Here is a 15,960-nt window from a genome sequence, read left to right on the forward strand (position 1 = left end):
ATTCCTGTCACATGCACTAGCTTGTAGCATAATTCACTTTCAAACATGTCCATCTGCTTTGACTACATCAAAGAGCTATTTTGGACTTCAGACTGTTTAAAATCTCTTTGGAAATTTAAGAGCTCATTTTGGTGCTTATAGAGAGAGAGAGTGTGGGAGGGCATGACTTGCTGTAGGCCTGTAATGCATTGGGATAAACTCTCCTTCCTTTTCCATTGCCAACATCTTAGTGACAAAACGAGCTGGAGTTCACGCACTGCAAGAATTGTGACAGTCATGTATGTTCTCAAACGTAGGGGAGAGCAAATGTGATTAAAAAGATGTGTTCCTAATTGTATTTGACTCCATACGATTTTTTCATGAAATCCCTTGTTTGTGAAGACTTGCTCACAGTTCTTATTTTATTTCCTCAGTTTGCAACTTCATGTCTCATGAAAAGTGCGTCAAGCATGTCAAGATACCCTGCTCATGTATTGCTCCTAGCCTTGTAAGGGTGAGTAAGTACACACTGCCTTGTCTCTTTCTTGGGATAATAGCACAAATTTATCACTAATGAACATGGTGTAGTATAGTGGTGGCTTGTTAATATCGTAATACTTAAATCAGTTGTGTTAGTCATCACAGGCTTTTATAGCTGCTCAAAGGCAAAGTTACATTTCCTTTGAAAAGTCCCTGCTATGGGCAGCTGTGGATAGTCTGTCTTGGAAGAGCAGTTACTTGCATTCTTTAAATATTACTAGATGTTCTTACTTATGTGTCATTACCTGGAAGCCTTGCAATAATGGAGTGGGGTGACTGATTGACATCAGTGCTTTCAGAAAACCATACTGTGTGTCATACTAAAGAAGAACTCTGTACACCACCAGTTTTTTTACAGCAGTTACATCTTACTGGGAAAATGCTAAAGCTTCTCTGCCTAGTGAAGGGGCTGTGTTTGGCTTCTATTGATTGCTGCATCTTAAGAATTTGCTTGTTTATTGTGTCCAGAGAATAAGGTCATTGCATTAGAAGCATAGGATTTCAAAGCCAAAAAATCAGAGGGCAGGACTTCAATTGATGGTAATAATTCAAATTTATTTATTTTGATAATTAATGAAGTACTTGCTTTCAGAGGCCATGTGACTTTTTCTCCCACAAGACTTCATGCTTAAGAGATTGCTTTTAAAGGGTGTGAAAGATGAATCAACTTTAAAGAAGATAAGAGGATGCAACTAAGGTATTAAGAAGCTAAATTGAGGAGAAAACAAAGTGTATTATCCACTTGGGAAAGGATGACAGAAAAGGGAAAAAAAGGGAAGAAGGAGATGAAAAACTTAGTGGAGAAATACTACAAATACCTTAAGGAGCCATATGCAAAAGTCAAATGAGACATGGCTGTAAAATCAGAATCATGTGCATTACAGACCTCACTGACTAAAAGCACATTTATGTGAACACATTGTGTAGACCTGGGAACCTGTGAAGGGGAGCTGATTCCCTTCTTTGAAAGAAGATATCCTAAAAAGCTTTACAAGTTCCTTTATGTTGTGAAAACTTATGTAGGGGCTGAGACGGGAAAGTTTAAAATAATATGTAACTTGAGTTACAGGAATTGGATAGAGAGAAATTAGCCACTCATTTTTCTTAAATTTGCTTTGTCTAGATGATAATGCTGTTAGGCTTTGCTACACGCTTCCTCTTCCCCACATACTTTTCATCTTGAGAGGTATAATTTAGGTGGCAAAAAGGTGTCTGATACAAAGAAAGTTACCAGTGAAATAGTAAGAAATATTGCTCTAAGTCTTGGAACCCACAGTAAAGGGATGTGTAGATAATGAGAAATGCTATTACTAAGAATTAGCATCTACTGCTGTTTCGGTATGCTGGCGATCAGTCATTGTAGCATGGGAAAAGGAACGATGAGTCAGATGGTATAGGTATCTTTGCAGGGGCCTTTGGGGGGATGGTACAAATCCAACTGGGAAACATTCATTTAATTCAGAGTGTCAGAGTTGTAAACATTTGTGACTACTTTTGTGAGTTTGCTCTAAATTCAAATCATTGTTCAAAATAGTATTTGTTCCTTTGCTTTTGCATGGTAAAAATCCTTCATTAAACATATTACTCTTTCCACTTGCATCAGTCATGGATGTCAGTGTAGTTTTTTTCTTTTGCCAGTCTCCATTCTCTACCTGCCCCAAAACGTGAATTTTATCTGTTTATTGTTTACACATAAAATCTAACTGTCCTTGCTGTGCAGTAGAATTTGTTTTATCTGAGTGGTTTTGTCAGCCCTCAAAGCTGTTTGCAGCTCAGTGTTGCTGTATTTAGCTGCAAAAAGTCTTCTGCATTATCCCTGTTGAGCTATAACGATTATGTTTTGAAAGTACTGGATTGTGCTATTCTTTCTGGACAGTCTTGTTCTCCTTGACGTGGTCATCCAAGTTGCATTAATCCTGGTCTGCTGTGCAAGTGAAGTCTGCCATATGGGAGACGTCGTTTGGTGTGCAGGCTCTGTCGAAGTAAATATTGAACTTGGCATTTGCTTAAAAAACATAACAGAGCAAAAACCAAATGATAATCGTTTATAGAATGTGTGGAAAGTTTATTTTCTTAATCTCCCTGCTCTCCTTTCAGATTATTTATTATTTATTTATGAAAAGGTCTGAGGTAGGAGGGAACACTGGTGGGATTTTTTTCTGATTGTTCCTTCTAGTATGTCAATGTTCAGTGTATTACAGAAATAAGATTTTTTTTTTTTTTTAAATCCCCTGGATTTCATCTAGAGAAGATGGCAATTGTTAAAGCTCATCAGAATGTGTGTCATTTTACACTAAGTCAAACTGTCAGAGAATAATTTTTCAGCAGATGTTTCATGGAAACTTTTAATCCTGAGAGTAGGGTTTCCTTCCCAGGGTTAAGTAAAGGCTCACAGAGTCTCAAGCATGCCATGACTGCATCCAGCCTTTTCTGATTGTCCTTCTAGTATGTCAATGTTCAGTGTATTACAGAAATAAGATTTTTTTTTTTTTTTTAAATCCCTGGGATTTCATCTAGAGAAGATGGCAATTGTTAAAGCTCATCAGAATGTGTGTCATTTTACACTAAGTCAAACTGTCAGAGAATAATTTTTCAGCAGATGTTTCATGGAAACTTTTAATCCTGAGAGTAGGGTTTCCTTCCCAGGGTTAAGTAAAGGCTCACAGAGTCTCAAGCATGCCATGACTGCATCCAGCCTCAGATCATTCTTGATGAGTTCACTCTTAAGGCTGCCCTAAGAATTTTTTTGCACTATTGTTAATCATTATCACCTGCATTTGGTATTCCAGACTGGATCCAGGTCATGATGTTTCAGAACAAGACTTCATGGATCAGTCTTCTGAACAAGTTTGGGTTTTTTACGGTTTGCAGGGGATATGATTTGTTTCACTGGTCAAGTCTCAGCAACTTTTCCAAATTCAAACCCTCTCTCCCCTACATTCCCATAAGTATTTGCCTACTCTGAGGTATGTGTAAAACAAAGAAACAAACAACTCTCCAAAACCCAAAAAAACAGCAAAGCAAAAAACCGCCACCCCCAAAACACCCAACACCCAAGAAAAAACAAAATAACAGTGAAAACAAAACCTCTTTGATTGGGTGTGAAATGTGAAGTTTTATTTTCCCTTTTTAGGTTGGAATTGAAGGTGTATTACAAGTTTTTTACCCCTTAGATTTGCCATAGAAGTGTGTGTGTGTTTCCTATATAACTGTTCTTTGAAAACTAAATGGAAGTTAGGCATTTGCTATGCTTGTTTTTCCTTGTTGTTGTGTTGGTGCATTGCTGAAATGGTTTCTGAACATTTCCACTTCAAGAAGGGTTGATAGGCTGCTCATGAAACTTTCTTGTGTGCTTTTGTTCCTAAAGCCAGGTTGTCTAGAATGGAAGAATGTTGGTTTAGGTCATTAGCTTCTCCTGAAGCTTTCTATGCTAAAAATAAAACTTGGCTTTGTAGTTCTGAACATGGGTAGCCGCTGCGTTCATGGGTTGTGATAGTGAATGGGAACTCGCAGAGGTCTCTGCTTGGGCAAGCAGGTGTAGCCCTTGCCTCCTGACCTGAGTCTCTCCTTCTGGCTGCTGGATTCAGCTGTGTGCGGGTGGTTATTTGGGTCAGTTTCTCATGAACTGAAAGTAGAAGAGAGGAAAAAAGGACACTCAGGTTAGGGTAAGTCCCCCTAGCCCACCTTCTGATAATCTATTCTGTATTGGACACTTCATACTTTGTATACAGAACAGCAGCATCTCATTTTTCTGCAGCTGAAGGACTTCTGTACTGGGACACAACCTCTTTTTTGTTTACTTTCTCTCCCTACCTCTGCGCCCTGCCCAAGAAGCAATGGGAAGCTCCAACAAAGTGCAAGACAAAGACTATCAAGGTTTGGTTACTGCTTCACTTGCCTTGGAATAATAAATCCCCCAGTCTCATTCAGCTGCCAGAAATGTCTGATGGATTTTTGTGTGACTGCCTCAGAGAATTAGCTTTTAAGGAATGTTGTTGCAAATGGCTCATAGATGTTTTAACAAACAGGAAAGAGCTTGGCAAGCTGGGAAGGAGAATTTGATGTGGTTGAATTGGGTGGGAGTTCTGGAGACTATAGGGGAAAAAAATCAGAATCCAATTTTGGAAAATCATTCCTTGCTGGATCAGAATCCATCCAATTTTGGAAAATCATTCCTTGCTGGTAGTTGCAGGTGTTGGAGGTTTTATATCAACATGCATTAAAAAATGCTGCAATGAATGGTTGCTGGACTCTTACTGCTTCGCCCAGCAGGCTGTCATAGAAGACAGGCTGAAATGCAATGTTTGTGAATAAGCTGGCTGGCATATTATTGTTACATCTCATCTTCAAATTACTGTGTATTTGACATGCATCCATCAAGGGACTTTTTATTCTGCCCCTCTTGTATCTTTCTGGTGGTGGTGGTGGAGTTAGCCCTGTAACATGAACTTGACTTCACAAAATATGTGCTTAATATTTTTCCTCTTTTATGTTATAGTATAAAAACAAGTTTGGGAAAGTTCTTTCTTATCTCTCTTCTTCCCCTTTTATTTGTCTGTGATAAAGGGGCTTTGCTGGTGTAAGGGTTTTTTCACAGGGTGTCCTAACAATGGTTGGACCCCAAGCTGATCTTTTTAGCAGGGCCTGTTGCAATAGGGCAAGGGGTAATGGTTTTAAACTAAAAGAGGGTAGATTTAGACTAGATATCAGGAAGAAATTATTTACTGTGAGGGTGGTGAAACACTGGAACAGGTTGCCCAGAGAGGTGGTGGATGCCCCATCCCTGGAAACATTCAAGGTCAAGCTGGACGGGGCTCTGAGCAACCTGATCTAGTTGAAGATGTCCCTGCTCATCGCAGAGGGGTTGGACTAGATGACCTTTAGAGGTCCCTTCCAACCCAAACTATTCTATGATTCTATCTGGCGCTTGCTGGGTAGCCCTGACGATCTTCACCAAGAAGGTCTGTCTCTAGTTCTTCAACACTTGCAATGCAAACCTGCATTGTTTCAGCAAGGCAGTTGTTTGGAGTGTAGCAGCCACATGGCATAATTTAGAAGCCAAATGAGGTGTAAAACTGCTTGCTGGTAATCTTGGCACTGCACCAAGTTTTCCTCCTTTTCTCCCCAAAGTGATAGTCCCATTAACCCTGAGGTGAAAGGGAAGGGCTAGTACCGCCTAGTTCATAAACTCATTATTATGCTCTATTGAAACTTGATGCAAACTGCCTGGTAGCCTGCAAACTCCCAGATGAGCCCTGTAGCTGTATCAATGATTCTTCAGGTTCAGAAGTGGTATAGGATGTCACTGTGTTTGTTTCTTTTAATTCTTAATTGTTACCTTGATAAAAGGAGAACAACACTGATTTCCTCTGTAGCAATAAAAGCAAGGAGTGACTGTCTTTTGCATATTGTTTTCTCTTTCCAGTACAAAAAATGCTAGTCCAAGCAAGTTTTTAATTGCAGTGGAAAGCTCTTACACAAGTAATAAGTAAGTAATTGAAAAGATGTCAATACTGGGAAAAGTTGAATCACAAAGTTTTTAGCTTCTCTCAGAGAGGGTGTGGTCTAGGCACTTAATTAACCTAGACAGAATAATCATGGGGTGTACTCAGATGTGATCACCATATCTACGTCCCTAGAGCAAAGGTTTTTGGTGTCAGAGCGAACCTTAGGAGCATTAGATAAGGAAGTACTTTTGCGCTGGAAACATCAGAATCCACAGATGATGTTCTTGTTTCAGAAACACCATTTTAATTTGCATCAGCAATTTTTTTTGGCCCTATGTTGAGAGCAGTCTTTGTGGAAGACCCCATGTGACTACCCTTGTGGGCATTTAATGAAGATGGTTGCTTCAAAGATGGTTGTGCTTATCCTTAAAATGCCACAGTGTTTTTTAACTGGAAACTAGTGACCTTAAGTTAAATTCCTTTTGCTTAACCTTTAGAGGCTATTGTGAGAGTGTTTGTATCCTTAGTTCTGTGTACCCTTTCCTACTTGGAAGCTCATCAGCCTCACACTACTGTAGGTCCTGCAGCTCAGTCTCTCCGGTGTGTTTTACAAAGCCCTGGCAAGTGCGAGCCTCTCTGTTGTGATGGGGAAGGAGATGTGTGGGCAAAATAATATTTAGACACAGGCCTAGGAAAAGTTTTTTAGTAGATTGTTCTTTTTTAAGACTGCCTAAGACTGGAGCTGTCACTCTGGCATTTGGTATATCTGTATTTCTCTTGTTCCCCTTTGAGCCTGGAAGTTGTTGGCTCAGGATTCAGGCTAAAAACTTTCTTCTGCCTGAGTTGGTAGAAAAGCAGCTGTAGCTGGGTGAAGAATAGCTTCCTGGAGCTGTATTTTTCCCTGCTGAGGTATCCAGAAGGTTGCAGACCAGTAAGACTTGACCTGACCTGAGTCTATCCCCGAACCAGAGGGTTTGGGTGGTAGCTGGGTGTCGTGGTTTAACCTCAGTCGGCACCTGAGCACCACGCAGCTGCTCGCTCACTTCCCCCCCACCCCTCCCCCCCCCAGTGGGATGGGGGAGAGAATTGGAAGAGTACAAGTGAGAAAAACTTGTGGGTTGAGATAAAAACAGTTTAATAATTGAAATAAAATTATAATAATAATATAATAATAATATTTCAATTATTAAACTGTTTTTATCTCAACCCACGAGTTTTTCTCACTTGTGCTCTTCTATGTACTGAGCATGACGTCACAGGGTATGGAATGTCCCTTTGGCCAGTTTGGGTCAGCTGTCCTGGCTGTGCCCCCTCCCAGCTTCTTGTGCACCCCCAGCCTTCTCAGTCGGTAGAGCATGGGAAGCTGAAAAGTCCTTGGCTAGTGTAAGCATTACCTAGCAACAACTAAAACATGGGTGGATTATCATCAACTTTGTTCTCATCCTAAATCCAAAAGACAGCACTGTACCAGCTACTAGGAAGGAAATTAACTCTATCCCTGCCGAAACCAGGACGGACACTGGCTCTGTATGTAGTGATTCCATCTCAGTGGAAGTGCACTTAAATTCATGATCTGCTGTTGGCCATATGCTTGATACCCTGTGGCATTTCAGGATGAGGAACAATTTTAAAAGGCACTACTGAAAGAAAACAATTCTATCCTTTCTTTTTCTTCTGAAGTTTGTATGTTGAGAGCGGTTTGTTGCTGTTCTTTCTGTATAATGCAGAACTGCTGTGCACTTGCACAGATTGCACTGAAGGGGTTAGAATCTAAGTTTTAGGTTTCTATAGGATCAAATTTTATTACTGGCTGATACGAACTTTTACAGAAATGTGTTACATTCTGTAATGCTTTGGATTTCTTAACAGATGGCAGGAAACAAAATAGGCACTAGGAGTGTCTTGTCCATGAGTGCAAAGTCATTCTGGAGCTTATGCTGGAGCATTACCACTACACTTTCTGTCCATGGGCTTCTGATCAATACCATAAGGGCAATTAGATGTCGTCTAATGGTATTATTAGCAGAAATTTTCTGGTTTTTTCTGCAGAAATTGATTTTAGTGGTTTGCATAAGGTAATTTAAGTAATTGTATCGGAAAAGCGGTTTTAAACTCTCATCAATTATTAACTTTCTCTCTGTAGGCCACCTTATGTGTCTGTACTTTGCTGTACTTACACAGGTGGATATAAATTAAAGATACAAGTAGATATAAATTAAAGAATAATACGTAACATTTCATATTCTGTCATGCTGCCTCACAGGCTTTCCCAGTCTGATTTTTGATTTTTTTTATGCATTGGGTGGTTAAAACTTGCTCAGCAACAAAAGAAATGTAGGGAGCTGCTGGAAGAAACATGATGAGTTCGTTATGTTGTACTTGCTCTTCTACCTTTTCTCTTTTTCCATCTTATTCCCATCCCATTTCCCACCAGGCTCTGCAGTGGTTTTATACCTGTCACTTCAAAAGCAAGTTAGAAAGACCATTCATAATAAACAAAGTTTCTTTGGCTTGTTTCAGAAAGGAAGAAGTTGAAGGAAGACCCACCCAACATTTCAGTCAGCAAGCTGCTCCCTTCTTTTTGGCAGTGACTTGAGACTTCAGAGGATTGTCACCAGGGTCTGAACAACTGCAGAATTTAAATTTGGTCTCCTTCCCTTGAGTCTTCTAGATCAGCACAGTCAGACCCTGAGTAAGTTTGACTCCTGTCAAAGTCCTTTCTCACAGTCTTTCCCAAAATAAACACAGTTTTTCACAAAACTCCACTTTGATCCTTTGATCTACAGAGTATCCTTTTTCTTCAGCAGAACCTTTCTGTGACAATAATGAAAAGCCTGCATTTCTATGCCAGGTGTAAGATAAAATAGCCAGACTCATGGCCAGGGAAGGAAAAGTTCTGTGTTTCAAACACGGGTTGTTGAGGGGATCAGATGCTCATGTTGGGTGTCCAGAGCAGGTTATTCACCACTCCAGAGCTAAAGACGGTCTCCTCTGCATCTGATCTCAAGGGGAATACTGCTGCCTTGGGGGCGGCTGCCTCCGTTGTGTCTGGGGCTGTGGTGGGAGTAGGGCAGGCAGGTGACTTGAAGGTGACACTTGAAATCTGAAGACAGGTTGGGATGTGCGGAAAAGCTTTCCTGAAAAAATCCCACCAGGGCTTTTCAGTATTCCTCACAGTTGCTGTGTCTGGCTGGGATTGTGCTCATGTAGCCATTCTCATTATCTCTTTCTGCACTTGAACTCATTGTGTAGGATGAATTTTGGGCAAGTGGCCTTCTCCCACCAAGCTGTGATTGGATTTTTCTTTTATTTTTGGAGCAGCTAGAGCAAGAAAACAGCTCTGGCACTTTACCTCCAGAATAGCTGAGCCAGGTAACTTGTCTGTTACTGTACAGGGAGGTTTGTTTTTTCCTTTCCCCTGAAGAAGTAGCATGAAAGTGCAAGAAAAGTGGGCAGGGATTATGAGCCTTGAACTTAATCCAAGACAGTTTCATTGAAGTTCCCCAGGCGCTCCAGAATTTTTTTTTCCCCAAGGGTATATATTCTTTTTATAAACATGCATTATATGACTAGAGTATTCTGATTTAAAAAATAAAATAAAATTATGCAAGCCAACCAGGAACTTTGTGTCAGTAGAGCTGGAGGGCTGCAGAGAATGGCATTTCTGTTTGGGTTGATGGGAGTAGAACATGGACTCCAAAGCATGGTTTGTCTGTGTTTTTAAATCCCGAACTCGTACGTAAAGGAAAAATTTTAAGCTTTTGGAGGCAAGGATGTTTTGTACTATATCATGTTGGAGATACTGATATGAAATCCTTTTGGTAGGTTCGCTGGCAGCTCAGCGTGGTGGGGAGCCTGGGATCTGGACAGGCAGTTTCCTGGTCAGTCAGGGACCAAGGACTCCTCCAGACAACACAGTCTGCTGGGGTAATGAGCTGGCGACTCTGCGTGACCAGTCAACTGCTGTGCATGATCTTGTTCATGTCTGATAACACAGGCATATTTCGTACTTCTCTTCATCCTCCTTTACCTCCCAAAGATTAATTCTGAGGAAGACTGGAGGAACCACATGCTTTGCAGTTTGGGGGTTAGTGATTTTTCTTGATTAAACTTCCAGCAATGTTCCTTTCTCTTTGTGTTACATCTGGCAAAACTTTATCTCACTTATTTCATTGCGCATGCTGGAAGTACGGGATTGTTCAGTGTAACTGTCCCCATGCTTTCAGAGGCAGAAATGCTGGTGGGAATTAGACCTTTACAACTGGAAGCAACTTTCTGGGTCATCAAATTCTGTGTTCCCAGTATGTGTCAGATTTGCTGCTAGTGGTTCCCAGGAAAACCCTAATATACAGGGAGAAAAATTCAAATCCTGCTCAATAACTTTGGAGGATTGTTTACTAGTACGTCTGGGAGGAAAAGAAGCTATCTGTGACTACGTGTACTTAAGTCATTATTTCCAACTTTTTACTGGGAATAATTAATTTCATTTCACACCTAAATAACTATTTGTCAGCCTTTACTAGAAATATATTTTTTTTTTGTGATGCAAGAACCAGAAGATAAGTCTGATATGTTTGTCATATCAGGAAGGGCATGCGAGATGCATAATACTAAATACCTAAGTCATGGCAAACTTTTATGGAAGTAATTTGGATTCTAGAATTTTAAAGATGCAATTATGCTTCTTCTAATGTGAATGTCAGTTTAACAAAGTTGTGCGTCATGTAGGAAGAGTGGTCTCTAGAACAAGTATAAAGCTCAAATATGTTTCTTATTCTTAATTTTTCATCTTTTCTTCTGTTGTTCTTTTGGTACCGTCACTTCCAGTCTTCATTATTAATCACTAAACAAGAAACAACCTACCTTTTTAGGATAAGTGAATAGTATACTAGAAATACTTTTGCTAAAACTGTTGGTACAGCTCTTGACAAGAGGATATTGAAATGTATCATCTTCCACCTACCATCAGCAAGAACCTCAGTATGGTTGTAGTTCAAGAGCTGGATCTCTGTACCATCCAGGCTTTGAACCTTTGGGTGGGGGGAGACCAATGCCGTTGTCCTGATCAGCCAGATGGCTGGGCTGTATTCGGAGAATAGGTGAAAGCCATGTGGAGGGTACTGGACTGTGGCAGCACTGAGCTTTTTAAAATTGTCTTGAGTGTGTCTTTAGGGTATTTTGTGTACACATGCAACTATTACTCTTTAATCATCCTTGATTCAATTAAGAATACTTAGGAGAGGAACTGTGATTCCAGGTAAGTTGTGTGGCTCTGAACGCAGAGGAAACCTTTGGATTCATGGGACTGTGAATCATCAAGAAGCTGACTGGTACTTAAAAATATATACATTACATATTAAAACCCAAGAATTTAAAAAAGATTTTTTTAAAAAAAATAATTATTTAAAGTATTTCAAATATATTTTTAAGTATGAGTTTTTTAAAAAAGGATGATTTGCCTGTATATTTGTTCTCAGGCTTAGTTAAGTTTACGTTGTATATACTGTCCTGTCTTGCATGATAAAGCAGTTTCTGTGAGTTGTAACTGGCACCTTGAAAGTTGTGGCTGATGATGTCTTACGCATTTTTCATTGGCAGGTTCCAGTTGCACACTGTTTTGGGCCTCCAGGACATTACAAAAGAAAGTTTTGCACTGTGTGCAGAAAGTCACTGGAGTCACCTGCCTTTCGATGTGAAGGTAACTTAAAAAACCCTACTTGTATAGCCATTTGTGTGTTACCCAGTAACGTACACTTTGCTTACATTGCATACCTTGAGGGTATGTGTACACAAACACACACACGCGCGCGCTTACTGTGTTTGAGAGATTTTTGCGTTATCATCCACTCATTGATTGTGGAAATGTGTACTTCAAATTAAGGAATAATAAATCAATAACCCTCAACAAACCACAAACTTTGTCAAACATGTATGCTCTTTCATCTTTCCTCCACTTTACTTTGAGCAAGTTTGTGGTGTTGATGGTGTGCAATGAATCCATGCCCGAGATGTGCAAAGAATGAGAGGCTATTATAGCAAAAGAAAGATTTCTGCTGTTGAGGTAATTTATTTCTGTTTCCAATAGAAGCTTTTGATACAGGGAATCATCAGGTATTCATGTTTCTAAAACCTTCCCCTTTCTACAAAAGAATGGAATATAACTTTTCTGTGTTACTGGTCTCAGATATCTGTTGCTTGTAATGGGGATGAGGTGCCTTCAATGGAAAGATATTTGAAAATACTGTTTGCCAAAATAGTACTGCTCTTGAGTGTTCTGACATGGATTTGCTGAAAAAACAGTAAAGAAATCACCCACACACCAGAATTTTTATTTGAAATACATGTTGGCATGAGTACTTGCCTGACTGATTTTGACGTGGGGCAACTCCTTAATTCCCTATTGTTTCCCCTGTCTTGAATATTTAATAGTAGTTGTTCAGTTGATGTGAGGTTGAATAGAATTTACTATTTTAAAGGAATATTAATGGTGAACTGTTTAAAAAGAAAAGATAGTCTACTGAGAGAAGAACCAATTCTGTAGGGATTTGAGATGCTTTCAAAATTACTGTTATGCTAAAGATAATGTCTTATTTAATATGGTCGCCTATGTGTGTGTGTAGGGGAAACATTTCTCTTTGATCAGGGCATTTAGACTTACAATGGTGCAGTGTTTTTGTTTCTGCTTTTGTCTGGTGAGTTGCATAACGAATCTAAACTATGTTCTTCTGACTAGTGGGAATCTGTCACTTAACGTAGTTACCATGTGAATTGGATGATTTGGTGGGACGGTCAAAGAGCTACAGATACCACAGAGTGATTTCTGATGATCTATATTAATAAGTCTCAGAACTTGTGTGGCATGAGATAAACATAGAGAATTTGAAAAGAAAATTTTCGCTAGCTATGTCGTCTTAACTCTTGAAAACAGCTTTAGTTTAGTGATCTATTTTAGTTAAAGCTTTCTAAATTTTGCTTTCATATTCTTAGTCTCTTAATTCTACTGTATTAGCGTTGTACCCATTGAAAGGGAATACCTATTTTTTCAGACGTTTCCATTTAAATATTCTTAAACAAGAAACACATGAAATTGTATGTTATATGTAGGTATTACAAATGCCTGGACTTTTTTTTTTTCTGGTTCAGTGAAGGTTCTGAATTGTGTTCCTCACATGGATTAAACAGTTTTCTTGTTTTGTGTGGTGTGACTTGTTTGCTATCCCGTGTTCTTAATACAAATAAGTCTATGACTTGTTTCTCTGATACTTTTCCAAAATGTAGCTTAAAAGGGCAGTTGAGGTTCATAAAATGCACAAGGTTCTTCCTTTAACCTTCAAAAATACTTTCAGAATTTGTTTTAGAAGTCAGCTGTTTTAAGTTGTAAAGCTTTTAAATCCAAATGAAGATGTTGAACTTTCTTCCTTTTTCTGCTTACTTCTAATGACTTAGCTTAATAGTACAAGTCTAGTGTTGGTTATGATGTTCACTTCTGATACTGAAATTTAAAGAACTTTTCCTGGAATCTTTGCCATAATTAAGATAGAAAAGAGGGTTAAGATGAAGTTACCTTTTCTAAGCAAATGATTGACATCATTAGATGTACTTCTAAAATAATTTAAATAACTTGTTTTGAACTCTTCATATCTTACAATAAAATAAATTCCTTGAAAGGAAATTGAAAATTTTCAGACAAGTGCTAAACACTGTGGGTGCGTGGTGGGACATCTGTTCTCAGAAATAAGCATGCATGTGTATTAACCCCCGGTGAGATAAGTACATACACTTCATTGGCAAAAATTACAGTATTTGGACTCCAAATTCTGCTGACAATTACTAATTGCTTTGGATAGCTATTTTTGCTGTAGAATTCACTGGTAACAGTTGAACCTGGACTCATGATGGTGGGAGTTGCTCTCCCTTTTCTTTCCAAGAAGGGCTGGAAAGAAAAAAGAGGAAAGGGAGTAACTCAAACATTTTCTTTTTAGTGTTGGATCCTTTACAAAAGTTTCTTATTAAGCATCAACTGGGAGCAGCAAATTTACTGGGGAGGGAGGCAGTTGACATTTTAAAGGTTATTTTGCCAAGTTTATGTATCTGAAATTAACCAACTTGTTTTTTTGACAATTATAAAGGAATCCACAGCACTTTCATGACTAGCTTGAACAGAAACCCATCATTCTGTTACGAGTTAAAGAATTGTGTAGATTATGGAAGGGCTGATAAAGATGACACTTCTTTTTGTAGGCCCTCTGATTTGACTTGATCTTTACATATTAAAAACTTCATCTTTCCTATCAGCGAGATAGCTATCTTAAGGGTTTAACTCCTGTGACACTGCCACCCTTCACATGCACACATTTTATTATAAATTCTGAGTTGAGTTTGGTGTTAGAAGCAGCACATGTGAATTAAACCAAGGGAAAAAAACCCCTCTGTGTTCTTACAAAGTATAGCCAAGGGCAGTGTGTGCCTGTGTTAGCAGAATTAATGATAAAAATCCCAACGCTTTTGTTAATTCCTTGAAGCCGTAATTTGGTCTACAGAAACTTTTACCCTTAGTGAGGGTATGACTCAAAGGATCTAGCTTGCCTGGTAGCTGAATTGGCAAAACTGTAAAATATTCCTGTTATATCTATGAATATGGAGAAATGTGTGTGGAGGAGGGACCATGTCACACCTCATATAAAAGTTCTTGAGCTCAGTGGAGGCATGCAGTATGGGGAGCTGTACGTGAAAGCTTGTGGTTGACTTAATAAGGCCCGTTAAAAGAGGCTTTGCTTTGGTGTGGTGGTAGATCATGGTCTGCTGCGATTATTTTCCTTTTTCTGACAATGAAATGGTGATGTACCGTATGCAGATGTAGCTTGGACAAATCTTCTCTGAGATTAACATACCAGTTTATTCTAGTCAGGTTTAAAATTAAATCCGTTGAGTGTCATCTGGCAATAAAAAAGATTTATTTCCTGAGTAAAACATGCTTTCTGGCTGTTGCCAGCTCCCTGAGAATGATGTTGTCCAGTCACTTTGCATGTTCTGACGTCAGCGTGTGTCGTATCACTTTGCAAACACAAGTGAGTCCATGCCGGTGCAAGCGTGCTGCATGGGTTGATGGCTGGTCCGACCTCTGACGCATCTCCCACGGGACCATGAGCGAGACAGGGCTCCCTGCTGTGAGCAGGAGGGGTGCGCTGCTGGCTTGCTGCTGCTTTGGCGGCAAGTGCCCCCTGCTTTGCTGGGGCTGGGGACTCGAACACACCTCGTCTCTTGTTTCCTTGTGCTTCTGACAGCTACAGGGATCAAGAGAGGGGCTGTCCAGGAGAAAAGTGTCTGCTGTTTTGAACTCACTCGTGAAGTGCCCGCTTGCTCTGCAGTAGAATTTGGGAAGGGTTTTGTAAAGGGAATGGAGTATTGCTTCAGGAAGACCATTACTTTACACTTAAGACTTGGTGGTATTTAGATGCAGGAGGAGAACTTTCTCTGTTAATGGCTTCTAACATTCAGCTTTTTTTCGATTTAATTAAATCAAAGTAGACTTCAGGCACGATTATATTGCAGTAGGCAGCGGTTCCTGTGAAACTGTGAGACTAAAGCTGAAATAAGCCAAACAGTTGTTACAAATTTAACTTGCTGCATTGGAGGAAATATGGCAAGTGCTTATGAGCAAAATTAGCTCAGCCTTTCCTTATACTTGCTGCATCAGTTTAACACAAAGGAAATGGAGCAACACACAGGACAACGCTGATAAACTTCTTTTATTGCCTATACTTGCTGAACAGAAAAGAGTATGAAAGAAAGAAAATACCCAGTATCAATACAGGCTGGGGGATGAAGGGATTGAGAGCAGCCCTGCCAAGAAGGACTTGGGGGTACTGGTGGATGAAAAGCTGGACATGAGCCAGCAATGTGCGCTCGCAGCCCGGAAGGCCAATTGTGTCCTGGGCTGCATCAAAAGAAGGGTGGCCAGCAGGTCGAGGGAGGGGATTCTGCCCCTCTACTC

General features: G+C 39.7%; 1 protein-coding gene across 1 annotated transcript in view; it reads left to right on the forward strand.

The window, feature by feature from the left end:
* The window catches only part of DGKQ (diacylglycerol kinase theta), a 72,188-nt gene that overhangs the window by 1,544 nt on the left and 54,684 nt on the right, over positions 1-15,960 (forward strand). The window contains exons 2-3 of the mRNA XM_009285057.2: positions 414-493; positions 11,565-11,664. Of these exons, the coding sequence (XP_009283332.1) occupies positions 414-493; positions 11,565-11,664 (180 nt within the window). The remainder of the gene's footprint in view (positions 1-413; positions 494-11,564; positions 11,665-15,960) is intronic.

This window comes from Aptenodytes forsteri, unplaced genomic scaffold (genome assembly GCF_000699145.1).
Source record: "Aptenodytes forsteri isolate BGI_AS27 unplaced genomic scaffold, ASM69914v1 Scaffold167, whole genome shotgun sequence".
In the NCBI taxonomy this organism is placed as follows: domain Eukaryota; kingdom Metazoa; phylum Chordata; class Aves; order Sphenisciformes; family Spheniscidae; genus Aptenodytes; species Aptenodytes forsteri.